Source organism: Colletotrichum tamarilloi, assembly GCF_030869305.1.
Source record: "Colletotrichum tamarilloi strain Tom-12 chromosome Unknown Scaffold_61.1, whole genome shotgun sequence".
NCBI lineage: Eukaryota > Fungi > Ascomycota > Sordariomycetes > Glomerellales > Glomerellaceae > Colletotrichum > Colletotrichum tamarilloi.
Window position 1 is genome coordinate 85,357 of NW_026849443.1, and position 27,451 is coordinate 112,807.

The following is a 27,451-nucleotide window of genomic DNA, read 5'->3' on the forward strand; positions in this document are numbered from 1 at the left end:
GTTCTGAAGCAGATCGAAAAAACGATGGAAAGCCTACGCAGCCAACTTGAAAATGGCCAAGCAGACCTTGTGAGCCCATGTGAATCCTTCAACAAGTACAATCACCCTAACTAAGGGACCGGATAGACCGCGACTGGCACGAGGCGAGGCCGAATGAGGCATCACTTTCACCAGATAAGAATTAACATGCCGCACTCGGAATTTCAGAAATCATTCGAAAAGCTGAAAGAACACAACAGGGAGTTACAGCAGCTCGTTCAGGTCTTTGAACAGACTCAAAACAGGCCCAGATGGAAATCTCCAGCTTCAGTCAGGAAGAGACGGGCTCCAAACATGATGAGAGCGAGACGCGTGGCACCAAAACAGATAAATGAATTCTCCCGGATTCTCGAAGAGAGCTATCATTGTAGCTGTAGAGGTGGGCACGATGCAGATCTCAACATCAACGGGGACGCTCAGTTCCAAGTGTATTTCCATGTTGATGACGAGACCGGAAGGGCCTTTTCGGGAGCCTCCCTAGAGCCCCAGATTCCTATAATACCGGGGGTGTCAGCCATCAACATTGGGATTGAAGGTGGTTCGGACAGGTCGGGACGATTTGTAGCGCCCGAGATTGTGGGTACACCTGAACGGACGGAGTTCAGCAGAAGTCCAGGGTGAGTATCTGATTACTTCCTACTGATCGTATCTGGAGCTGACGGTATGGAAGTCATGACGATGCTAGGACATCATGGTCTCGATCTCGTCACAACAGCACTAGCAGTGGCTCTTACGAAAGGAGAACCACTCGAGCACTCCCAATCATATTCTACCGGCCACTCTCGGAATCCAACGATAACGGGAGGCAAATTGACGATATGTGTGATCTGGTGAAGAGTCTAGATAAGAACGTCGCGAACACTCGGAGATCGTATCAAACAGTTGGTACACTTGGTCACGGCGACAGACATTTTGCAGCTCGCCACATAGAGCCAGCGATGACAGACAACCATGTGATATCACTCGATGAGAAGCTTCCAGAATCCGAGGATTGGCTGCTGTCCCGCCAGAAGCGTGTCGACATTGCACAGAGGCTTGCTCTAGCGATTGTGCAGTTTTGGTCAACATCTTGGATTGACAGGTGGTGGACGTGGAGGGATTTCTCGGTCAAGGATGATAATTCCAGGGAGGTCCAACTATTCGTGACACGCACCATCTTTGCGCCAACATCCGAGGGAAGTTCAACCGGAAAGCCAGCAAGAATCTGGCGATTTCTTCGAGAACCACTACTTGTTCGACTAGGGTTTGCATTGATCGAGTTGGCGCTGGGAATGAGACTATCTCGGTGGAGAGAATTGCATAAATTTGGCAGCACGATTGGTGAGGGGCTTGGAGAAGATAGTCAGGATGAGAGAGACTATGATACCGCTTTGACTATTCTTGGTCGGAAGATATTGCAAGAGGACATCAGTGTGGCATATCAAGCTGTGGTAGAAGCATGCTTGATGTGCGAGGTAATTCGGGAAACAGGTGCAATTTCTCTCACAACGGCTGCGAATTCTTTCTCCGAAGATGTAGACCGCGAGATCTTGCAGCCGCTCTCAGAGTACTTCGAGACTAATTGGGGGGATATGAAGTTGGATTAGGACAACCGTATGGACAGGCCAGTATTCTCCGTCAGTCCCATTGAACCAAGACACGCATTTCAATGCTTTCCCTTCTGAAGTCCCCTTTGCTTGTGATGGGATTGTCGAAAGAGGCATGGGGAACCCCAGGATTCGCCCCCAGGGGCTCCTGCGAGTCAGCGTTCTTGAAGATCAGCAATTCTGTCGGCAACTGATTTGAGAGGTAAAACCATCTTTGTCCTTCGTTGAAATGAACTTGCGTATTCTCAAAAACGTGGTCACGATCGACGACATCGCCCGCCATCGTATCCCGTGCGAAGTCGACGGTCTGGGCATCGCACAATGCCAGAGGCCAATCGACCAAAGGCCCTCGAAGAGGATGCCACACGCTTGCAAGCCACCTTGTCAGCCCAATCACAGCATGATGTGGGTGGTTCCATATGTGATGTTGTGCAGAAACAGACGTGGCAGAGTCTCGGGGCAGCCGAGTCGATGGTAAATATGCTTCGGGAACCACGGAAGCTAGTGACACGCTAGACAAGGCCTGGATATCGAGGCTTGCGAGAATGTTGTGTTGGGAACAGGAGCACAGAATTAAGGCTTACTTGACACACTGCCAGCGTCGCGCCAATATTGCATCTGCCTCCCCACCAAAGGTTTCCTGAATGATGGCCCTGCCACCTTCGTAGGTATGATCTGTATGGGGTAATGTCAGTAAGGCTTTGGGGCGGGGTATTCGGAGACGACAGCTCACCGATATGCGCCCTCGAGGCAGGCTGATTAAAGGCGTACAGACTTCCTGTTGCAATTGGCTAGTTCGGATCTCGCCGGCGCACCTACGTCGTACATGAGCAGGCGTGAGCCAGAGCCTGCTTCACTAGTCTATCAACTTTCCAGACTCAAGGTGAGTACTGACCACGTAGTCAAGTAAGTCAACTGATGTTGCTCCCAATGCCAGTCTCACCGCAACCATGACTTCTGGAGCATGTATTTTCTCGATCTTATCGGTGTCTGCGTAGTCGTCATACTGCAGGGTGGATGAGCAGTCGGTCACTGTGAAGCCACACTCGCTGTAATCTAAGGACCGAAGGCGCAGATCATTGAACTTGACTTCATGTTGGACTCGGTCAATGTTGCTCTGAGAAAGGCCGTCTTTGGGGCTTGGGATATATCGAAGCGTGTAAGGCTTTTCGTATTCGTATTTGGGGTTGCGAGCTAGAAAATGCAGTTGCGCCGTCAAACATGAAGGCGAAGGCAATGCCATTTTGATTGAGGTCGTAGAACGTGGGAAGCCAGCTTCGAACACTCAAATTGATTAGCCCCGGCGGTTACTTTGGAGGGGTTAGGATTTATGTTGAAATTGCATGTGAGGAAACGGGTGCTTACTCGAAGGTTGTGGAAGCCATCCTTCCGACTTCGGACAACTGAGAACACAACACACCGCATTATCCCCTTGCTGTATCTACGTGGCTTCTTGGTTTGTAAAACATGCAGATAGCCACTAAACCTAAGGAGACTTGCAGGTCACCAGGTCAGCATATGTTGCTTATGTGTGACGTTCGGTCAACCTAGCATGTACACCAAAATGTTCCTGTGATCGTTAATCTGTGGCTGAAATCTGCTTTTCGTGTGCTGTTCGTGTCAGCTCATAGTGACGCTCTGAAACAATTTTGTCATAATGGCTATAGCGAAGCGTGGCTCATTCAGCTCAAAATATGGGTGTGCCCGGGAAACTTTAGGCTCTACAAGTAATTCACCTCACTCACGACATTTAAGTGTGGCCGTTGATCGTTTGACCGGTTTGGTTGCGAGCTGTTCGGTGTACTAGGTAAGTTTTCAACAAATCCATACATATGAGAGAAGTTGATGATATCGTGGATTTCTTGACGCAATTGCTTACACGGAGCGCAGCTGATTCAATGACTGGGGTTGCCAATCGGGTTGTTGCTCGTTGGACGTAATTTTCCACCCATGATACCGCGGATCTTTATCTCTGACCGCCACATCATTGCTCGGCAGTAGTTTGAGCCAAGCGGTGTGAGTAGCCTGATAGCACCTGCAGAATGTTGAGGAAGCTTCAGGCTACTCTCTTCCGAGTGATACGCCAGTCAAGTATTTGAAATCTTCCCAATTGCGCTTGCCGCCCTCTCGCGTCAGTCGCGGCCTGACTGAGAAAAATCTTTCCATAGATCCACTTCATCTCCAGATTCATAAAGAATACATCCATCCTTACGATCAAGATTGTCTCAACTTTATTCATAGCTTCAAATTGGACATACTTTACCATCTCCAACGATTGAAAAAGCTACGTGCAACCGCTTCCCGAGGTTCTATGACCACCTTATAATCTTGAGATCAAAGGAGCCGAACGCCCCCTCCAAGACTTAAGTTAGATCAAACGGCATACAGCATCTAGTAACCCGGACAATCAAGCTATTACTACATTCCATCACGATGAACTGTTCGAAACCTACGAAGTCCCAACCTTGGAAGAAAACCTGGCCACCTCGAATTCAGGATACAGTCACCAAAGGAGCGACAGCTGGAGTAGACTACGGGGTTAAAAAAGGCGATATCGTCGTAGTTGACGGGACCAGCGCCAACCTCAAGCCTATTCATGGCCGTGTCTCGGACAAGATATGAGACCGGAGAGCTCAAACTTGTGAGTTAATCATATCTTGAAACCATTTATGTGTGAGGTAGTTTGGCTAACGCTTTGAGGGTAGGTTGGTCTTAGTTATCATACCTTGTTAGAGAAAACACAATGATCTTTTGAGAAGTCTCAATCTTTACGCTTCATAAGTTCTTGCAACTTTTGGCTGGGACTCAGAGGCCCGGACTTCCAAGACAAATATGTAGTGGGGAATTAACATGATGTCTGTTTTTCTGGCAAGTAAATGTCATATCTCTACGATCAATGACTAGTAAAATTCCTAGATCACCAAAGCAAATATTCATATGGCATTTCACCGTGTGCTATCAAGTTTGCATTGCGAGATGGAGTAGTCGTTGGTAGTGCGACGCGATGATGGGTCCGATACGGATCCGTGATCCACTCAACTGATGTGCCACGGACCTTTCTACCCCCGTCTCACTGGACATCGATGTGTCTATTGGCCGCCTATCAATCATCAAATTATGGGAGAATATTGGCCGCGGAAGAACTGGCCGCTGGGCCAAGTTTCAGAGGTCATTTGTTGCGCAGTCGCCTGCTTCGCCAAAGAGACCATCTGTTTCTTGCTGGTGGAGAATACATTCTCCTCCTTGAACCCAATGGGAAAACGACTGGCATGCCCAACCTCGTCTCCGACTTTCACATAGAAGTAATAAAACCGCGGCGAGGTGATGGTAAACTTACGACATAAGATGGTTATGAACTCCACCAGGACCGGTGTCCAAGCGGTGATGGCAGTGCTTGGCCCAGGCTCCAGGCATCTTCTGTCTTCTTTACTGGCGCTTCCAAAAAGACAACAAGTCTTAGCCAGGCTCCCCACACACAAATGAAGTTGAAAGTCGCATATGAAATGACTGCTCCCTTGGCAACCTTCTTAAGCCATGTTACCTGCCACGCTTTGCGGTTGCGCCGATAAAAGCAAAGCACAAAGCTGGAACATAGGCCGAAAAGCGGTGGTATTCGCACCATCGCAGCCATTGTAAACATGGCAGCTCGGACCGAAATCTGCCATGGGTGGTTCTTTGGGCAGGCATCAAGGACAACTTCGTAGTGGTAGTAGTCGACTTGGGCATTGTTGGCGCAGACCCGCAGAGAACCCATGCAGAGGTGTGAATGAGAAAGACACCAACCAGATGGCGCCCTCCATTCAGCTACGACGTGTCGAATCTGGTATGAGTGGCAGCATTACGGCCAGCACATAGAAGCTGATCCTGAGACGATGAGTTGTAATGATGAGCGACACTCGTATGCGCTGGGTCTTACTTGGCTGTAGATGACAATAGCCTGGATTTCGACAAAAAGAAATGCTGCGACCGTAAACAAGTCATATTTTGTGCCTTTGATTGCCTCGTAAGCGCGATAAAAGAGTCTTGATTTGCCGTTAGATTGCGATGCCTGAAGCATGTCGACCGAGCTGGATGATGTTTTTGTTGTGCTTGGCGAAAGCTAGAAGAGCAAAGCAAAGTAGACGGTGAGTAAAATACACTCGATTCCGTAAGAAGCAAGAAGTTTCCAGATGGTAGTATTGTTATTGAGTAAAAGAGTTGTTCAGTCCTATGTGTACCACATAGCCTTCGAGGCCGCCGTCAATCTCGGGCCTTATTGACTGGCACATCAAACTGTTGCATAACCATTTGTCGATCACTTGGCTGGCTGACTTAGTTCATTCCGTTTGAGCGTATCCAATTGTGCCAATCAATAAACTCGCGCATTAGTTGCATTGGTGCAGTCATGGCCTTCGACAGCCGTCAGCAAGCCGTCAATTGCTTTCGCGTCAGGAGTAATAGATAACGTCGACAAGTTTCTCTCCTCTCGATGAAAAGACCGTAACAAGAAAGCACCATTTACGTGGCGTTTATTTACAATTATTTCTTATTTGAGACAATTACTTTAGCAAAACAATTTTCTACGTATGGGAAGATCTTGGGAAGATGATCGAGGTCCTAATTCTCTTCGCGGGCTTATCTTCTACTTGAAGAATGGTATCTCCAGTGACAAGATCAGAGTTTGTCCCCGAATATTTCTAGCCAGCGGCGCTGGAGATGCTCTACCCTTACAATATTACAAAATAACTACGTGCCTTGCTTCTCAATGCGCAAAACGGAAGTCAAGTCTTTGCTGTCCCTCGTCCGTGGTGTTGATAGAGTAGTCCTCCTGTTGCTCCTTGGTCATGGCGTTCCACCGCCTGTCGCGAACCTTGTTCCGCCAGATATAGAAGGCCTTGACAAAATAAAACAGAACAATGTTGAAACAGCAGATTCCGAGCAAAATTTTGTTTCCACGGCGATACAGAGGCTGGTCGTCATCACGGTAGATGTTAGAAGCCGCGATGTTACCCGCCTGAACGAACATGTTGTACAGCGCGGCACTAACAGCTCTTGTTCGCACGGCATTGCTGTTCTTGGCATTCCATCCGACCAAGATCGCGTGACAGTAAGGGTAACTCAGCAGGCCCGTCAGCAGCGCATATCTGATCCAAGTGCTGGTATCGGCAGGGAGTGCAACGAGAGCAACCAGCCAGGGGAAGATCCAGATATTTGAGATGGAGGAAACGATGGCGCGCTCCTTGAACTTTCCGGAAACCCAAGAGATAATCAAGAGGTTGACGGCAAACAAGAACTGTGATGGGATGGCGAGAAGATTGGCCTGGAACGTCGAGAAGCCCAGTCGGCGCAGGATGTAGGACAAGTATGTGCTCGGCGGGGACGGCGGGATATAGGTGGTAAGGCCGATCAGGTACAAAGGCCACTGCTCCCAGTCCTTGATCGCCTTGAACAGAAGAGACGGTCCAACAGCCTCGCTGCTCAGTGAGTTAGTTGATGTTCACAGTGAGAGTCGTAGAGTACGAGTATCCATACCGGTTGTGCATGTCACCTTTGCTTGGGTCGTCCCGCAGCAAACGGTTGACCATAATCAGCTCTTCGTGTTCGGTGAACCATCCATCTTTCCCACGGAACCAGTTCCTGGTCTGCGTAGGACCGGGCGGCATGAGACCCCACGAGAAGAGACCAATGATGAGTGTTACGATACCCTCGATAAGGAATCTAGCCAAAGTCAGTTTTGAACAAAGAGCCCCGGTTGCGACAAAAACTTACAGCCATCTCCAACCGGCCCATCCTGCGACACCTCGCATCTGAAGTACACCAGCAGCGACGAGTGAGCCAACGATATTGACAGTGCTGAGGGCTGTCCAAAACCATGCGAGTCTCAGAGGCAACTCATTAGACTTGTAGAAGTATGTAAGCCATAGAACAATATCACTGCTTTAAGTTAGTACCTTGCGCTCTCAAAGCAAAGGTGGAAAGGATAGAGATTACGGGATGAATCCACCCATGAGAAGACCTAGCAGAGCCTTCACAGCGTAGAAGCCGGCACGGTTTGACAAGAAAGCCTGGCATCCTGCCGTAATTGACCAGCCAACCATGATCGAAGGGATCCAAACATCGGCGCCAAGCTTCTTGCTGACCAAACCACTTGGCAACTCGGCAGCGAGGAATGATAGAAGGAAAATCTGGACCATGCATAAGCCTATGAGCCTCACAAGATATCTTGTCGCATGCGGATACTAACAGTTTGTCCATAGTTGAAATCGTTCGTGGTCATGCCGAGCTCGGGAAGCTGGTGTGCGAGTTAGCGTCTTCAATACTGCCGTAGTTTACGCCTTTCACTTCTTACCATGTTGTCGGAGATTGCACGATTAATGTTTCGCCGGTGCAAATCGAGAGCACAGAACATGACCTTTCAATGCCGTTAGCTTAATTCCATCATTAATATGCTCAAAGGATGTATTTCTTACCCAAGCCCACACCATGATTTTCCTATCAATCTACGCCGAGTCGAATTAGCATTCACTTGAGTCCGTGTTGACTAACTCCGATGCGCAGGTGGACAAAAGTATACCTTCCTGACCAACTTCCTCTCATCCTCGGCCGACCATGTGTAGTTGGGATCGAAACGGTGGCGGTTCTCATACGAAGCCTTTTCGTAGACCTTCCGCCAGTGGTCGGCGATGCTGGGATCTGAGAAGACATGTTCGTCGGTGGACCCGTACTGCTGGGCGACCTGCTCTTTCAAAGACGAAGCTGAAGTGTCGGTAGCAGCTTGGGTCTGGATGGTGTTGACCTCTTTAGTCGAATCCCTGAGGGGACCTTCAACTGCTTTCGAGGCCATGGCTGGACGTGACTGGCAAACAATTGACAAACCAATTGTCGTGTTGAATGCAGAGTCCTGTTGAAGTCTTTTGAGCTCTAGCCACACAGAGGTACCGGGAGCATGGTCCGGTCCGCGGAGATGCAAAGACCTTTATACATTCCATCCTTGGACCCGACAATCTGGTAGTGGTATTCAAACCAGATCCATCTCAAACCTCCTTCCCGACATTAGATGACAGGGGCTCTCCAGAGACAGAAAAGCCTTTACAGTGTCGCGATGATCCAAGGCAATCACCTCATGGGCGATTTTCTCCCTTGAGCGAATAGAACTTCTTATCTATGGTGCAATTGCTTGACTGGATTGCGCCGCACGTCAATGGTCCAACGAGTTGTGCTGGGCAGCGTGGGGGGTGTGATCCGGGGTGGCTCCGGCCATGTTCAATGTCGTCGACGATAGCTGGGCGGCGGCCCTTACCTGGGGGCATGGAGCGCGCTACAAACAGCCAATTCAAGCTTACTTTACAGAGGCTTCAGCTAAGCGGAAGGAATCCCGTCTGGACTGCCGGGAGTGATTGGGGGAGTGGATGTGTGAGGGTCTAGATGCCGACTGAGAAGAGCTGCTCAAGGCCGCAAAGATGACGAGTCAATCACCATATGTGGATAGTGCGGCCGACAACGAGGATAATCCATGCCCGTCCCTATTGAGCCTTGTGTGTCTCAAGCGGCATGAGCATCCACACGTTTGTTGACGAAAAAGGCTTGGAGAATTTATTGCGTGATGGGGGCCATGGGATTGCGACAGACTCTTGGGCCGAAGTGTGAGAGATTGGCCAATCAGATAACAGCAAAAGAAACAACCCGCGTCAACTGCCAGCCCCTCCGGCGGTCCCTTCAAATCGGCTGTGCAACTTGACGCCAAGAATTGATTACAACCCAATGCCTCAATCGTTCGTTACTACGACTAGATACTTAATTAAAGGCCGTAAGGTCTTTGTCTTACCCAGAGGTCTGGGTCCGACGGTGTGATTCCAGCCCTCAGCGGTGGCTTGTCAAGGGCAGAAAATGCCCCCAAGTTCAAAATAGCTCGGAAAATATACTTCAGCTCTATCGGGCTAACCATTCATTTGGGATACTGGAACTATCTCATCATCCGCTAGTGATATTTGACGGTGATAAGGGTTAAGGAAAGGTCTCAGACGTTGGTACCAGCAAAAAGGAACTCGGTATCTTCCCGGGACCAGGATTGGAGTGAACAAGAAGGTTTCTCCTCTCACAACTGAGGCAATTGGCTGATAAGCTTCAGAGAAGTAACAATGCATGTTCCGCAGTTATCATTTCCCGGCTAACTCTAGCGATGGGCAACGAAGACATTTTTTGAGTTCACACATGGTGTCAATCACTAAGTACATTTTGACTTGCGTTGGATCCGATTCACAAGTACGTAAAAATCAATCATCAGTTTGGCATTTCCTTCGTAACTACCTGGCTCATACGGCTGGTCTTGCAGACTATTGCTCAGAAGCTTGCTCGTCTCTACCGACGGCATGAGTCTTTGATGTACCCAACACAGAACTCCTCACCCCTGCAGCGCTCTAACCCTTGAAGGGCGTCTCATACGGCCGCTCAGCCTGTGGTGTGATTCTAGCCAAGTGCCTTCTTGAACCGTTGTTCCAGTCAATAAGAGCTGAATGCTGAGTGACGCGGTTATCCCAAACAACTACAGTGCCCTCCTCCCACTTCACGCGGGCATGGAAGTCAGCGCCCCAAGCAATGTGTTCGTAGAGGAACTTGAGCAGAGCATCGGACTCTTCCTTCTTGAGGCCAACGATCTCGCGCGTGACTAAGATGATGATCAGTATTCAAGTGGAGATGGTATGGGATGTTCAAACTCACATTGAGGGTTGATGAACAAAGCCTTCTCGCCGGTGACAGGGTGTGTGCGGACGATAGGGTGTGTGTTTGCAACAGGCTCGCGACGCTTGATGCTACCCTTCTTGACAGAAGCAGCGACCTGCTCAATACCAGAGTGAACAGCCTGAAGGCCGTGAAGTCTCTCCTGGAAGAGCGGGCTCAGTCTGTTATAAGCCTCAGCGGCATTGCAGAACAGAGTATCACCCCCTGTCTCAGGCTTGTCGAGGATGTAGAGGAAAGTTGTGCCAGGGGGCTGCTGCTCGTATGAGACATCGGAGTGCCACGCGATAGAGCTGGTTCTGGTGGCGAAGAACTTCTCTGCTGACCTGTCACCTGCAGCACGGTGGACAAGGTGGACTTCGGGGAAGTTCTCAGGGGATCCTGAGGTCGGGTGAATGTGGTGACGACCAAAGTAACCGCCGAACTCGAGGGCCTTGTCGATAGGAAGATCGGCGAAGTCCTGTGCGCGGAAAGCGACGACCTTACGCTCGGCGACGAAGCGAGCGAGTTGATCACGGCCAGCGTTGTTGAGTGTGCTAAGTTGAACGCCTCTGACTTCTGTGCCGATTGAGGGTGTGAGGTCGGTTACTTGTGCGTCCTTGGGAAGAAGATCGGGGTAGCTAGGGTCTGCGTCTCTGCCGTGCTCGACATGCTGGAAAGGCTGCAGGGGAGGGTATTGTTGTTCGGGGTTCCACGTGGGTAGGTAGTGAGGGTACTACATTAATAAAGTCAGTCTTTCTTCTTCTAATCAAGCATGATTTGTTGGGCTCTTGAGGCGGTACTGACCTTCGCGCCCTGGTGACCATCGCCTCCCTTGGCTTCAGTGTCCTTGTCGTAGGTTGTGGGTGAGAGCTCCTTGTAATCCCCGGAGCCGTCGGCGTACAGGCGGAGGTTGTTGACTGGGAGGTTGGCCGGGTCGGTCACAGTCGCTGTCGCGGTTGCTGAAGGGGCCATTGTAAATTAGTATATTGCCACTGATGCTTTTTCTCCTTTCTTAACGTTGAATCAAGGATGGATTATCACGTCTAGGATTAAAGACTCGAAGTGGTGTCCGTGAGTTTATATAGACTACCCCTCCAAAACGTTGTCTATGTCGGAGTATATCCGATGAGGGGCAATCGTCCCAACTATTGCATACTGACAAGGATTCGATTGCGTTGCCTTTCGGACTTTTAACAAGACATAGCCAAGTAGTACCAGCCGATGCGGTACCGACTGATGGGTTCATGGAACATTGTAATGTTATTGGCGTTCAGTACCTCCTGAGACGAAAGGATGGAGGAGTCGGGTCTGTTGAATGGGGGGAAATGACGCCATTCATATCTAACAAGACCGATCTTATGGCGGGATGACTACCAAAGAGACCATCAGAAATGGCTTTGATTAGCAATGGTGGTTGCAATGTTGCTATCCTGGGCGTTGAGCACGCAATCTGTTGATGCGACTCAGTGTGTGTTTGTTGACCCCGCAATTTGGGCGGTGCCGGCTTGTACTCTGGTCATCACAAGGAGAATCAATAGCATCTGTGAAGGAGTTCAGCCCGATGGTTTTCGACACAGGGAGAGTCAATGAGAGCCTGAGCAATGAAATAGCTTCAGTCGAGTTGTGACGAAGAACTTGTAGGAGCAACGGAGGTTGAGTACAATTAAGTAGGTAGTGCCATATTAGCTCCGTGGACGAAGTCCGTTCGTTGTGGGGCGGGCGGTTAAGTCCCTGTGCCTTTTGTCGCACGGCGCAGGCCTGGAAGTCGGTCGGCACTCGGATACGCTTCCATATTGAGAAGTTGATGGTGATTTGCTGCCTGCAGTATTCCCGGCATCGTTGGGCCCCGGAATCGGATGGCTTTTCGGGGATTATTTCGGAGGTTAACCGGTATCGGCCCCGGTTTCCACCGTTTGGATCGAGCACCTCATTTTTATCTTAAGACTTGTACGCATATCTTCTTCCGATTCAGCTACAGTAATCGAGTATGGTGGTCGATCTTCTAAATTGGTATTTGATATAACCGTAATGAACGGAGGCTGGTAATCTAGTCCCAACAGCGTGAAGGCTTTCGCACATCAGAAAGATAAATCTCTAGTCAACACCTCTGGACTTCATGTGAGGTCATTCTAACATTTAAGTTGTGGACAACCACTGAGAGTTGTTGTGGCAGCTCGGCGGACAATGACTGTTACTTAACTTTCTGAGGAGCATGAGCATTCCTTCCAAGTCTGCTAGCCAGTATGACACAGCATGAGAAAGATTTCATATCGTATCAGCTTTGAACCGTGCCGAGTACAAATATTTATCCAAGACCAGCGGCTAGAAAATACGGAACAATGGGCCATGACTTAGAAATGTGATGTCAACATGAGACAGTTCATCAAGCGTGCCTGGCATAATGGAGTTTTGATGTAGTAGAGAACTGTTTAGTGAATACTCTGTTCATCACCCCACCTGTGCTCTTCAGCCCAGGCAAGCAGGGCGTCATAATCATAGCACTGATGTTGATAGCCCCATCCCAGGCTTCCAGAGAGCTCATCTGACACCTGCCACTCGATGGTGGTGTCAGCACGACACTGGATGGCTTGTCTGACAAAGTCCCAGCAATGACCAAGGTGTTCAAGGTCGATCTCAGTCGAATTGCCATCGCGCAGTAACCGAAAGAAGGCCTCCCGAGTAGCCCACTGTTGAAGTTGTCGTTTTCTCAGCATCTTTAATGGAAAGCAATTGCCTTCTTGGCAGATACTTTAATTGTAGAGGATGCTGAAAACTTACCACGCAATGGAGCTGGTGGAAGACCGAAATTACTCCCTTATACTCACTCATGGTCGCATTGAACTTTGGCATCTCAGGAACAGCCGTCTCATTCTTGATGATAACAAAACCGCGGCCGTCTGGCGTACATGTCAGATCTTTCGATTCAGAACCAGGTGTCGGGAACATACGCGGCATCAATGCATCCCAAGCCTCCTTGCTCTCATTCGTAATCGGGCCTCCATATATCGGTTCGGAGTTGAGCGTCTTCTTCATCGGTACTGCAGCACAGCTAGTATTAGAAAATGTCTGTGATTCTGGTTTTTACAATTCCTTGTAATAGCAAGAAAGGGAACTGAGCTATTTCGTTACTTTGTGGTGGAAGCCACGGGGGCCCGGAGGTTGCAACGGTGTGTGGTGCAGTTTCTGGTGCAGGTTGGCCACCTACTCGCAGCATGAGGCACACGCAGAGAGCGGCGAGAAGAAGGTTCGAAAACGCAAGTACCGTGATGATACAAGGCGCCCAAAGTCGCTGGCTTACTCTACGTGGCTGTTCACCGGTGCTGGGGTCATCGTCGGACCACGCAAGCAGCCGGCCCTTTTCACGACATGTCTCAGAATCCATTACCGCTATCTGTCCCATTAACGTTTTGCGATGGAAAGACAATCATCCGAGATGAGGGAAAATGAGACATTTGTATTACGGCCTCAGCGATGCGGTAGAAAATGAAGATAAATAGACCGGCTTCGAGATCTTCGTGAAACGAGTCAGCAGCTTCAAATGTTCGACTTTTGGCATTGCCTCATCCACCCTACGTAAAATGCATTCGCCTCGGTGCCCCACGTCCCGGTCATGCCCGTCGGCTTTGCCAGGCTAGCAGGCTCCAACATACTGACTGATCGACAATCTCCGCCCCAGAATCAACCCGCTTTCAATCTCATGACTTGAAACCACGCCATGACAAGAATTTGGGCCTCATAGCTCTTGCCGTCTTTCCGGATCGACGATGAGCGGAAAGTCAAATAAATTATGAAGAAGCCTCTTTGGCTTCACCAAAAAACCCAATACCTTGCCCTTAGCACAATTCCCCAATTGATAGAATATGTCATTCTGCTTTTGCTGAAGCTGCAGAAGGAGGATCCTGAATCTGTTCTTTATGAGACTCGGTCCACCTCGCCAATGGTTCAAAGCCAGGGCAGGTTGGCACAGTTGAAGTGGTAAAGTATAAGTCTATAGGACTCATTCCCTAGCGAGGTGGTCTGGGTTTTGAGACGACTATTTGCTCATAAATCACAAAGACCTGCACGGCGAGTTTTTGTGAGTCTCACAGTCAAAGATCCGGAGAAACACGAAGTCAACAACCCTGTACATCCCGTCGGGTTAGAGTCATGCAGCAACCGACGGAATACTATTGCTCCGTTAAGACTGATCCTACTTTACTTACGAAAGTAATTAACTCGAGCAGAGGTCAAGGGTACGTTGAGACTTTTGGCAAGGTTATACGGAGTAAGGTAATCAGAGAGACTTTGTCTTAGTTCAGAACGCACTGCCACATCTCTAGATATTAGTATCCCTATTACAGGGTAGTTAGTTCAAACCGTAGGTTAATAAAGAGATTAATTAAACTATATAAATTTCTATATAAGTATAAAAAAAAGGTTCTAACTATAGGTTAAGCTAGTTATAATAATTATAAATAAGGCCCCTAATTAGCCCTTACGTAATTAACTATATACTATAATTAAATTAGATTTCTAATTTAATACTAATTTTCTCTTTTTTTTATTAATTTACTTATTATAATTAAAAATATAATTTAACCTCGGGTATATTTATTAAGTCGTCTCTTTTTCCCCCTTTTTTTTACTCTTTTTATATAACCTATCCCTCTATTTATATATTAACTTTTTTATTATTTACGAATTATTTTAACCCCTTATTAAATATTACTTTTATAAAAGCGTTAATAAGGTTATTATTATTATTAATTTAATAAATCTCGAAAATCTTATACTTTTCGTACGATTACTTAAGGGCTATAATATTAATTATAAGCCTCTTTTTTTTTATTATTTTTAATTTAATAAAGTATTCGTATAGTAAATAAGAATCGGTATAAATAATTATTAAAATTAGTAAAAAGTTAAGTTAATTAGTAATCTTCCTTAGCATTATTAAAATTATATAAGCGAAGTTAACGCCGTTAACTATATTATAAACTTTTAATATTAATATACTTCTCGTTACTTACTTATTTTTAGTTAATAAGTAATAGATTATATTACTATATATAATAAATTTATTCTTATTTATATTTTTATTAACTAAGATAATAATATACCCTAATTATAAAATAAGGTTATTATTATTTATAAATAACTTATTAATAAAAACGTAGAGCTTATTAATAGCGAGGTTAATTAAGTAATAAACGAGGCCTCGATTAAGATTTATTTACTACTATTTAAATTACTTATTAAATACTTCGACGTTTTATTTATTTAAATTTATAACTTATACTATTTTAGTATAGTTAAAAGTTATTTTAAATTAGTATATATTTATAATATATATCCCTTATATAAGCTTAGCTTTATATTATATTTTAATATTAATTACGTTTAAATTAACGAGAGTAATTTTCTTACCCTACCCCTTTTATTAAAAAATAACGGTTTCCTTTTTAATTATAAAAATATTATTATTAAATATTAATAAGTTATTTATTATAAAGACCTCTTTTAGCTTTATTACGAAGCCCGCTTTTTAGAGCTCCTTATCCTTTTTTTTTATAAAGTTAATATTAAATAGGCCTAACATATTGTCGGTTTATATTTTAATAATTCTAAATTATTTATTTTTATACTTAGAAATTAGTAAGTACGGGTTATACGTAAATATAACTATTAATAATTAATTAATATAAAAATCGTAGTATATAGCTTATTAATAAATACCCGATTCTATAAGCTTATATAATAATTTAAGTACTTTAATAATCGTACTTTTTAAGTATTTACTAACTATTTCCTTTAATAAGTAAGCTAGGATTTTCTTTATAAGCCCTATAGCTAATTAAGTATAGGCCTAAGTAATATTATAGCTCTAAATCTTATATCCCTTTTTCTATAATAATACTATTAATATTATTATTAATTACTAATTATAATATTATACTATGGGTAATTATATAAATAACGTTACCTTTTTAACGTTACTATACCCCTAAATTATATACTTAGATTTTTTATATAGTTAGGGTATTCTTTTTTTTTTTTTTTTACGTACTATTTATAATTTAAATATATAAAAACCTTTATATTTTTTAGCGTTATAAAAATAAATTAATAAACCCTTTAATTACGTAGAGTGTTTATTTTAATAAGATCTAATCCCTTATATAACTTTTTAGTAATTATAATAATACTTTTTTTACGTAGTTTAATTACTAACTTAAAATCGGCTTTCTCTTTTATTATATAAAAAATATTAAATACCTCGTTATTAATAATAAATTACTACGTTAGGGCTTATTATTATAATCTTTTATAACGTCTCGTTAGTAATATTAATATCCTTTTAATAATTTCCTTTCCCTCATTATTTATTAATACTATTATAATAATTTTATTAAAAATAATTTCTTATACCTTTACTACGGGTTATACTATTTCCCTTAGCTCTTTTTTTTTTTATAAATTAAAAATCACCTCAATAAGATCTATATAATATAGTTTAACTACTATAATTAATACTTCGAGTAATTAGTTATAATCTCTTATAACTATATAAAAACACTCGTTAATAAAAATTAATTTATATAGTTTAGCTTATTACTAATTAATTTCTTACTATACTTATATATTTAAATTTAGGGGTATATTTAAATTAGCCCCTATATTAAGCTTATTATATATAGTAATTACCTCGTTAATTTACTTTTTTATACTTACTTTATATAATACCCATATTATTTTTTTAATTACTTAGGCTCGTTAGTTTATATTTAATAATAGTAGCGAAGCTAAAATCGTTTTTAAGTATATTTTAAATACTAATAGCATTAATATAAGCTTATTAAGCCCTATAGTATTATTATAATACTTAAGTACTATTTAAAAATATTTATTATTAATAAAATCGGGGTTTTCCTTTTTTATAATTCTAAATACTCTTTTTAGCTACTAGTATACCCTTTTTACTTTTTTAATATTATAATACGCTTTTATAAGTACGACTTTTAACTATATATTATAAACCGGCGCATTTTTTTTAAATTTTATTAATTTAAAACTCGTATTAGTATTAGTTCTAATACTATTTAATAATCCTTAATATATATTAATCTAGCTTTTTTATAAAACTACTTATACTATTTTTATTTATAAATCCTAGAGGAATTACCCTATTTAAAATAATATAGCCTCGTTAATTATATATAGGACCGGTTAACTATTTAAATAAAAAATATCGACGACGATTTCCTAATTAAAATTAAGCTTATTATATAATTTAAATTTAAATTTATATAAGCTCTACGTATTTATTTAGTATTAGTAATATATTTTTATTAATTACTCTAGCGCCCCTATTTCGATATTATAATTACTTAATTATTTTAAAAAGCTATATAGCCTCGTAATTAATAAGTACCTAAATCTCTAATATAATTATCTAAGCTTATTTTCTATTAAATAGTTAATTAATTTCGTATTATTAATAAGCCTTATAAACGTATACCCTTATTATTATTTAACTATTTTAAAATACTTATTATTAAAGATTCTATTCTTTATATTATTAAATATAATACTTAGTCGATCTATATTTTTTAAATATAAAAGAAATAGGATATTAATAAGTAAAATATAAAAGGTTATTATTCCGAAGTACGTTTTTATTTTTACTATACTTAGGGTAATAATTTCTTTATTTAGGCTAAAGCTAATTTTTATAATACTTATTATTAACGTATTTAATATTACTAATACGATTTTTTATAGTACTTAGAATTACCCCTTTCCTCTTATTAACTATTATAATACCTTAATATCTAGGATAATATTATAAAAATTATTTAGGCTATACTTTTTATTTATATAAAATACTTATACGAGCTTAGTACTCGAATAATTTAAGTAATATAAAAAGGACCCCTTTAACTACTCCTAGAATTTCTTAATACTATTTTTTTTTTAATATTAATAAAAGTAATATCTTCTCCTTAAGTATTAAAAAAATAGAATTTTATACTATTAAATTCGTCTTTTTATTTATTTTTAAATTTATTATTTAAAAACCCTTCTCTTATTATTTATAAATAAAAGCCTACTTATTAAGGGCTTTTATTACTTTTCGTTCGTTTAGCTTTATATATCTTTTAAAAACTAATAAAATAAAAAAGAAGTAGTTAATATTATTAATTTTATTATAATCTAATTTATTAATATAGGGGGCGAGATCTTTTTTATTTTTTAAATTTCTTATAAGGGGCGGATATTCTAAACCGCTATTTTAATTACTATTATTAAGTTCTATACCCCCGGATCTATCCTTATATATAATAAAGAATTAGCTAAATTAATAAGGGCTAGTTTTACTATTTATTACCCTTAATTTTTTATATTATTTATATAATTTAGTACGCTCTTCTTCGGAATAGTTACTTAACTAATATTTTTTTTTTTTTATAAATAAAATATTACTTTTTTTATTACCCTACTTATAAATTAAATATCTATTTATTTAATAAATTTAGGCCTCCTTATTAGCAATTACTATACCTAATTTTTTTTTATTACATATCCGGTTAACTTAATATTACTAATAAGGGCTATTATATATTTAAAAATAAGTTTAGCGTAGTATTTTTATTTTAATATTAAAACTAGATCTTAGTTTTAAATAAAGCGTTTTATCATTTTTAAATACTTAGTATAGGGTTATTTTTACCTCTAATACGTATTAAATTATAATATAAAAATATCTAATTTTTTACTTATTAATCCCCTTATTTAACTAAGTTTTTATTAGTTTATTAATTTAATTAATAAGCTCTTCGAGGATTTTTATTTATAATTTACCCTCTATTATCCTAGCTATAAATATAAAAAGAATTACTTATAGTTTAAATAAGAGCTTTGAATTCTTATTATAAGTCTTAAAACGGCTTCGGATTACGTTAATAATACTAAAAAAGTCGTTTTAATTAAAATTACGTACCGCTTTATAATAATAATTAAAAGCTTTATTTATAAGTATAATATTAATTACTAAATAGTACTAATATTCTCTAATCCCAATTTTTTTATAATAATTATAAAATATTATTAAGGTTTTTTATAAAACCTTATACTTCCCCCTAAAATATAATTTCTTTTTTAAAAAAATCTTTTTAAAATCTATAAATTACTTTATATTTACTATTATATTTTTAGTATTTATATACGATTTTTATATTACTACGTATTATTAATAACTTTAAGTTATTTTTTTTTTTTACTAACTAATTAGCGCCGAATTTTATATTAATAATAATAATAAGTTATAAATTAAAATAAATAGAATTATTAATTATTATACGTTTAGTACTATATTTTACTTTTATATATCCTTTTATAATAATAAATTACTATTAATAATTATAAAAAAGAAATTTAAATCGTTTATTTTTTTTTTTTAAATTCGTTAAAGCGATTATACGCTTTATTAACTTATACCTAGTTCTATAGTACGAATTCCTCTTTTATAATCGTTATTATTAAAATTTTATATAGTTCTCGTAATTATAATTATATTAATAATACCCCTTATTTATAAAGAAATTTATTAACTACTTTTATAATTCCTAAGCTTATACTTACGAACTATTTATTTAATTAGTAATTAAAGTTATTTATAATTTTATAAAATAGGAGTTACCCCTATAGCCCTTTTTTTTATAAACCTTTGTTAAATAGATTAATACTACGTTAATTTATTTATTATTAAGCTAATCCGTAATTTTATATATCTACGTCCCTTAATAGTTTAAGTTAATATTTACTTATTTATAAAGAATTAGGATTCTATTTAAGATCGGGTTTCTTTTTCTTTTCCCTTACCTTAACTCGCTAAGGGTTATACTCTAGTTTATACCTATATTAATAATTATTAATATATTTAATTTTAATAAAAATATATTTAATCTATATACTAGTTATAGTAAATCTATACTTTTACTACTTAATAAATTTATTAAAATCTAAATAATTCTTATTTCTTTTTATTATTTTATTATTACTTTCGTTTTTATTATTTTTAATAATTATAACTACTTTTTTAAATTATTAACTATTATACTTATTAAGATCCTCTTTTTTATTTAATATAAAAAAATAAGTTTTAATAATTCTTTTTTTAATAATAGTAGTAAATGTTTATATTATTATAAAAAAATATAATAATTAATTTTAGGATTTTTATTAGTTACTAATTTTTATTATTTTATATATTTCTAACTTCTTAAGCCTTGTACTTTCTATAATTTTTAAATTACTTCTTTTTTTAACTTACCTTTTTTAAAATAGTATTTTAAAAAAATAGTTAAAAATAAATACTAAGTAGTGTATAAAAGAACTAAATAGATTATTAAGAGTTAAATAAGTAATTAAGTATAATTAATAAAATTAAGCCCTCCTTTTTATAAAATTATAAATTTAAAAAACTTATTAAAAATATTACTCGCCGCTCGTACTAAATAAAACTAATTATTTTAAAAATCTTTTTTTTAGTTACTTCTTAATACCCTATTTTATATCTCTTAAGTAGTCTTTTTTTATAACTTAATTATTATTAAGTAATTATTACTTATTAATAATTCTTTTTATTACTTAATTAATTTCTTAAAATTAATAATTTCGCGCTAAGAGCTAATATAAAAAAAAAGTTCCTTAGTAACTTTTTAAAAAATTCTTTTTGTTTTTTAAATCCTCGTTTTTTTAGCTTTTTTTTAAGCTAATTATAATTTTAATAAAAAGTTATAAAACTATTTTAAAGTAGCTACTTTTTTTTAGAGTTAATTTTTAAAATCTATAATACTCTTAGTATAATACTATTAAAACCTCTAAATCCCCTCTTCCCTTATAAAACCGTCCTTTATATTATATTTTAAAATAATACCTAGGGAGTAATTAAGGGATTTATAAAGAGGTTATTTAAATTACGAGCTTATAGTTATATTTATAAAATCCTTATAATAATAGACCTTTTTATATACTAAAAATTTCTTAGCTTTATAACTCCTATAAAATTACTTTTATTACTAAATAAAAATATTTATATTTAAAAATCCTTTTTTTTAATTACATAGTACTCTTTTATATTATATTATTAAGCTCGTTTATTATACTAATTAATTAAATAAGTAGTTACTATATAAATATTTCTTTTTACTAATTTAACTAGTTAATTTTTAATTACGGGCCGGCTATAAGAAAGTTATTTAATAAAAAAGCTACTTAAAATAATAATAAAAAAACTAGTTACTTAAGTAGTTCTATTAATTAATATAGTTTAATATAATAAACGTTAACTTCTTATAAATAATAAAGGGCTACGATTATTTAATTTTATATAGTATTTAAAAATTACCTCTTTTTTTATCTATTTTTATAAAATTAATTAATATAAATTTCTTATTCTATATAGTATTAAAAAGTCGTCTTTTCTATATAGCGAGATACCTTATTAATTTATAATAATAAAATTTAATTATTAATTAGTATTAATATCTTTATTATAGGGTAGTTAGTTTAAACTATAAGTTAATAAAGAAATTAATTAAACTATATAAATTTTTATATAAGTATAAAAAAAAAGTTCTAATTATAAGTTAGGCTAGCTACGATAATTATAAATAGGGCCCCTAATTAGCCCCTGCGCAGTTGGCCGTATGCTACGGTCGAATTAGACTTCTAATCCGACACTAAAACACTAACCTAGTCGCATTGGGCATATATAAATGAGTACGTTGCAACTATCAACAGACTCTGCTCGCTATACACCAATCTTAACCAAAATCATCATTCGTTAGCCCATTACTGCCGCACCGTCATCATCATGCAATTCAAATTCGTCTTAGTTGCTGCGTTCGCCGCCATTGCCGCCGCCACTCCGCTCGGTGAGCACCCGTTTTCGAGCGGCGAGCTGAATGCCCGCCAATGTTGCATTAGCAAAGTCACCGGTCAGCGTTGCTGTGGCTTCTGCCGCACTGGGAACAACTGCAGATAAACAGTGTCCGTACGTATGCCTTTCTTTCCCATCGTACAATCGGTGTATGCTAACTAGTCAACTCGTAGTGAATCCGTACGAGACATCTTTTTCCGGCCACCCCGCAGATTTATTGAGCTTCGGCATATCATCAGCCCGCTCATTGTATAAAGTCTGAAGGGAAGGCAAAGAAGTGAACGTTGTCATTGCAGACTTCTTCAATTGGCCGCCACATTAGTCAATAACATCATCAAACTCAACGCTCAGAAGAGATGTCAGCATCTGAACTATTTTTGTTTAGTAAACGTTCGGGGCGCCACGGTAGACCAGAAACAGCTGCAAAGCCGCAAATATACCTTACACACTATTCTTTAGTTCAATCTTCATGCATTGTATAAACCACTCTTACGGTGGGTGAGTGATCTGTCTGCATTTGAATAACATAACGGCAGCGGCCCATGACTAATCAAAACTTCCGTCGGTTGTGGCTGTCCTTCAACTCCAACACGATCTGATCTGTCAAGAACTCGAAGAGTCCATCGGTAGTCTCACTTCCTCTTCAATTCCAGGGATCATGGTTGGGAGAGCCATGATGGCGACCACGGAGCCCAGAATGGACGCCATCGTCCCCAAGGTGACCAAGGCCTCAGATTGAATAGAAGAATGGAGACTGATGATGAGAGGCGCGCCAACGCCGATATTTGCGGCCATGAAAGTTATCGGAAATATGAGGAATGCGCCAATGAGATGGTACACCGTACGATCGCTCCTAGCACGCAGGTTGGCGACGGCGACACTGTAAAACATGACCTGGACGGTCTCTAGAATGCCAATAACGATGGGATATTTGAAGATGCGAAGCACATGGGGACCCCAATACTCGTACACACCACCGTTGATAACGACTATCTCGAAGAGACATGAGCTGGCGAGCTCTATGGCGGCGTATCGAAAGAAACATCGACGTGTGATGCCGCTGGTGATTTGGCGATTGAGAAAGACAGAGACGGTGCCGTAGAGAGTCGCGTAGCCGCTATAAACCCAAACGGGCTGCGGTACGCCCATCGAGGTGAAAGCTGTCCACTGGCCGGGGCCGTAGAAGTAGAGCATCAGCGCATTGTCGTAGATCGGCTCAAATATACCACCGAGACCCGCGGCAAGCGCAATAGTGACATAAAACCACGTACCCTCCTTCTTCCGGAGGAAAAGTCCGTAAATGAGTAAGGAGACCCAGATAACATAGCTGGCGATAACGACAATAAGCTGCATTGGGGCCGAAACCCGAGTGTCGATGGGCGCTTTCAGCATCATCTTAGAAATTGTGGCTGGTGAGAAAAAAGAGGAGACTTGCTCTTTGATGATAGTTGGTTGAGAAGGGGAATCATTTATGAGCTATGCGGGATTTATTCAGGAAAGGACGGCTGTCGCAATTAATCAGCCCGTGGAATTAGCCCGAGTCGAATCATCCGGAACCGACATTTGCCTGTTGGAAGAGGTGTGTGAAGTGAATAGTCCGTCCGATAAGCAGCAGTGTTGAAGTGTCCTGATTAAATGGAATGACGAGAAATCGGCGAATTGAGTACGTCATATATTCTCAGTATTACTACAATTGAGCCGCTTAGATGGGCCGAGGAGAAGAGGTTGCTACTCCTGCTAGAGGTGGTGGTCTTTACCCCCATGATCTAAGCCAGACTTGGCGACGACTTACTCAGGTCTGAAGCCTGGTTAAGCCATCGATGAATCTAATACCTACACTCCCCAGAATACGCTAGAACATTGCCCCAGATTATGTATACTAGTTCCACTAGGAAACCAGGGAAGGGGTAGAGTCTGTGATTTGACGGGGGGTTCGATTATGAGGTGACAGTACGGTTTGCATTTCGTTATCCAAGACTTTGAGCTGGTACTATTCCGAACGTCCAATGCTGTTATGTACTTAGATATGTGCTAGCTTTTGTGCGATTGGTTCAGAGGGAAATTTTGAGCTTATAAGGTTTAAATTCAATTCTTATAGAATAGGAGTTTGTTCCGGACAAAGAGCCATGTTCGACTTCCCGCCGACAATAGTTTTGATGACTTGCTACTGAACGTCTAGTCGGAAGGTCGAAGGAGATCATGCCACTTGAGAAGGAAGCCGGCCTCACGCTGAAAGAATCTGGACATTGGAGAAGAAACGATGATTACTGAGAGATCGAGCGGTGGGTTGATGGCCATTGTTGAAGCTAGAAGCTATGGCTCAGCGATTCAAAGAAACAGCTTCGCAAAACAGAAACCAGCAGGGGATCTCAGAACCTAAGACATAAACAAAGAATCTAGGATGCCAAGAGTGCGAGATGTAGAAGAAAAAGGGGGGGAAAATGACAGAGGTCAGCAATGAAAGATCGGCCTTGGGCATTCATAGGCAGAATTGCGGCGGTTCGTAGGTTGCTCGAACATTCATCTCCACCTATCTGGCATCAAGCGGTAAAGAGTCACCCTGTGACCAGAAAAAAGCGCACACCTAATAAGCATCCATATTAACCAGTACTTTTATCACTACTTTTATAATAAATAAATATATCAAAAATACTCTAGATCAAATAAAAGGCTTGAATATCTTTCTATGGTTTTATTTTATTTATGAAAAAGTAGGTTGTATAGAAGAGGTAGTAGAAATATGGGAGGAGGATCGGATCGAGGTAGTGCTTGGTCTAAAGTGTGCGCTTTAGTTTGGTCACAGGGTGACAGTGCATTTTCCACGCTTGTTTTAGTTTCAGGAGATTTTCTATTTATATCCAAGAGGACATGAGCTGCTAATAGGGACTGAATCAAGGAGTCGGCAGTTGGGATTTCTTCTACGTCTTCGCAGCTGAGAATTCTGCCCAGACTGTGGATCAACCGGGCTTCAGCTTCGTTCGGTCAAAGCATGTATTCCCAACAACCATGACATTTGAGAATTCACAGTTCTCTCTAGATATTCTGGACTACTAGATCCATTCATTCTTAATCTTCTCTATTTCTTTCTTCCTTCCATTCTAGACATCCTCACTTTTTCGAGAGATCTGGCTGCAGGAAAGTGCGCCCACCGGCAAGAAGCCTTTTGGTAAGTAGTTTGCGTTTGAAGCTAAGCGCCTGTTGGAAGTGCGAATCCACTCTTGTTATTACACGACAGGGTTCACAACGGCACCGTAAGCTTGTCTAGCAATCTCCTGGGCGTCCTAGGCCAAAGTTAGATCGATCGTATCCACAAAGATCCGTCTTATAGAGTTAGGTGGCATAATCTGACAGCTATGAAAAAACATTTTGTGCCTGGCCGCTCTGCTCGCCCACTTCCCTCCTCGCTACATCTACTTTCCCAATGGCTGTCCAAGGTCTCTTTCCATCATGGCACCGCAACAAGGGCTTAGACTACGATGCGGTTGAAAGTGATCCGTCCTCCCGTACAGAATGGCCAAGTCTTTCTGAGGTTATAGCCTCGAAGCGCTTTCGCTGGCTGGTGGGGACAGTCATTGGAGCGCTATTGGTGGTCTTTGTTCTCGACAACTCTGTTCAGGTTTCGAGATTCCGACGCCCGACCTCGTCGTCATCCCAGGTGGCGTTGAGCCAAGTCGAGGGCGCGAAGAGCCATACAGACGTAGACTGGTCCCGGTTCGCCTATGTGCAGTATGCCACCAACACACCATATCTATGCAATTCGGTTATGGTGTTCGAGAGATTGCAGCACCTGCAAAGCAAAGCTGATCGCATCTTGCTGTACCCTTCCGAAATGCTAGATCCCCTGGCAGCAACTGGAAACACTAAAGATGCTTCTCTGCTCATTCATGCGAGGGATACATATGGTGTGAAACTAATTCCCATCACTGTTCAACACAGAAAAGGCTCAGATCGTGAGTTGAGTCTCTTGCTAGCGCCCCACTGGTTGGGTCTATAATGTACTAATGGGTCAACTACAATAGCTACATGGGCTGAGTCTTTCACCAAGCTCCTAGCCTTCAACCAAACCCAGTATAATCGAGTCCTTTCTATTGACTCTGATTCCACACTGCTACAGAATATCGATGAGCTATTCCTATCGCCGCCCGCTACGGTCGCCGTACCGCGGGCCTACTGGCTCTACCCTGAGAAGAAGATAGTTGCTTCGCACATCATGCTCGTGCAGCCCAGCGTTGCTGAGTTTGCCCGGATAGTGGAAAAGGTGGACCATGCGGGGAAAGAAGAGTATGACATGGAAATCATAAACGACCTGTACAAAGACAGCGCCATGATTCTCCCTCACCGGCCATATGCGCTATTGACTCGCTCTTTTGGCGGCGATCACCAAGACTACTATCTCGCAAACAGCAATGAGGTTTGGGATGCGGTAACTGTCTATAATGAGGCCAAATATCTTCACTTCTCTGATTGGCCCATGCATAAGCCCTGGTTGAAATCTTCTGATAGTTTGATCAAGGAGAGACAACCCGACTGCGTGGTCAGAGATGGGAATGAGGATTGTACTGCACGAGAGCTATGGCTCAGCTTCTACACGGACTTCAGAGCTCGTAGATCTGTGAGTATACTCGACTCCATTCAACTACTGCGACGTGATTTTGCTGACATGCCTAAAGCAAGTTTGCGGTATCAACACCTAATCCAACCTGTCAAGCATTGGGAACTTGAACGAACCTTGAGTTGAAGAACAACGGATACCCAACACAGAATATGCAGTAAATCCAAGAGCTAGGTTTTGAAGTTTCTTTCCACGCATGGAGCGTGGTGATCGAATGAAAGCCACAATTTGGCATGAACATGACTGTCCCTGGATGCAACGAGGCTTCCATCCTACCTCTTTCATGCAAGAAGACTGCCATAGACCTCGGGGGTGAGAAGTCGCGACATTAAAAGAGCCATTGTCAAGACCGCAGGCATTTGTCTTATCGAAGGCGCACTAAAAACAGTTAAATCCCCCTTGAAATCGATTGCTAGCCTCAAAATATCTATCCCCGACACTAGGCTGCGGCTGACCTGGTCTATGATGTATACTACCACACATACATCGATATGCAGGGGACTAATGTCACTCGACTGTCAAATCTAATTGGTGTGGCGTTGAGCCTATGATTGTGGCGGTAGGCTGAATGTAGGAACATGAAAGGGTAATTCA

The 27,451-nt window shown here is 40.6% G+C and overlaps 7 protein-coding genes across 7 annotated transcripts; 1 reads left to right on the forward strand and 6 right to left on the reverse strand.

Annotated features, from left to right (window-relative positions):
• Positions 1–1,656: 1,656 nt before the first annotated feature.
• Positions 1,657–2,868, reverse strand: CTAM01_11384 (methyltransferase CmcJ; the record flags this gene model as incomplete). The annotated part of the gene is made up of 4 exons (XM_060527395.1): positions 1,657–2,161; positions 2,219–2,300; positions 2,441–2,486; positions 2,569–2,868. The coding sequence occupies 4 exons, from the start codon at positions 2,866–2,868 to the stop codon at positions 1,657–1,659; spliced, it is 933 nt and encodes a 310-aa protein (XP_060377965.1).
• Positions 2,869–4,974: 2,106 nt separating this feature from the next.
• Positions 4,975–5,379, reverse strand: CTAM01_11385 (uncharacterized protein; the record flags this gene model as incomplete). Its single annotated transcript, XM_060527396.1, has 1 exon — positions 4,975–5,379. The coding sequence occupies one exon, from the start codon at positions 5,377–5,379 to the stop codon at positions 4,975–4,977; it is 405 nt and encodes a 134-aa protein (XP_060377966.1).
• Positions 5,380–6,366: 987 nt separating this feature from the next.
• Positions 6,367–8,448, reverse strand: CTAM01_11386 (major facilitator superfamily transporter; the record flags this gene model as incomplete). Its single annotated transcript, XM_060527397.1, has 8 exons — positions 6,367–7,078; positions 7,137–7,322; positions 7,374–7,538; positions 7,596–7,789; positions 7,849–7,896; positions 7,954–8,016; positions 8,075–8,104; positions 8,179–8,448. 8 exons carry the CDS (start codon positions 8,446–8,448, stop codon positions 6,367–6,369), a joined length of 1,668 nt encoding a protein of 555 aa, XP_060377967.1.
• Positions 8,449–10,021: 1,573 nt separating this feature from the next.
• Positions 10,022–11,294, reverse strand: CTAM01_11387 (TfdA family Taurine catabolism dioxygenase TauD; the record flags this gene model as incomplete). The annotated part of the gene is made up of 3 exons (XM_060527398.1): positions 10,022–10,269; positions 10,323–11,055; positions 11,127–11,294. The coding sequence occupies 3 exons, from the start codon at positions 11,292–11,294 to the stop codon at positions 10,022–10,024; spliced, it is 1,149 nt and encodes a 382-aa protein (XP_060377968.1).
• A 1,457-nt stretch (positions 11,295–12,751) lies between these two features.
• Positions 12,752–13,722, reverse strand: CTAM01_11388 (uncharacterized protein; the record flags this gene model as incomplete). The annotated part of the gene is made up of 3 exons (XM_060527399.1): positions 12,752–13,009; positions 13,101–13,396; positions 13,452–13,722. 3 exons carry the CDS (start codon positions 13,720–13,722, stop codon positions 12,752–12,754), a joined length of 825 nt encoding a protein of 274 aa, XP_060377969.1.
• Positions 13,723–22,848: 9,126 nt separating this feature from the next.
• On the reverse strand, positions 22,849–23,598 carry CTAM01_11389 (uncharacterized protein; the record flags this gene model as incomplete). Its single annotated transcript, XM_060527400.1, has 1 exon — positions 22,849–23,598. One exon carries the CDS (start codon positions 23,596–23,598, stop codon positions 22,849–22,851), a length of 750 nt encoding a protein of 249 aa, XP_060377970.1.
• Positions 23,599–25,666: 2,068 nt separating this feature from the next.
• On the forward strand, positions 25,667–26,939 carry CTAM01_11390 (glucose N-acetyltransferase; the record flags this gene model as incomplete). Its single annotated transcript, XM_060527401.1, has 3 exons — positions 25,667–26,195; positions 26,265–26,857; positions 26,916–26,939. 3 exons carry the CDS (start codon positions 25,667–25,669, stop codon positions 26,937–26,939), a joined length of 1,146 nt encoding a protein of 381 aa, XP_060377971.1.
• Positions 26,940–27,451: the final 512 nt, after the last annotated feature.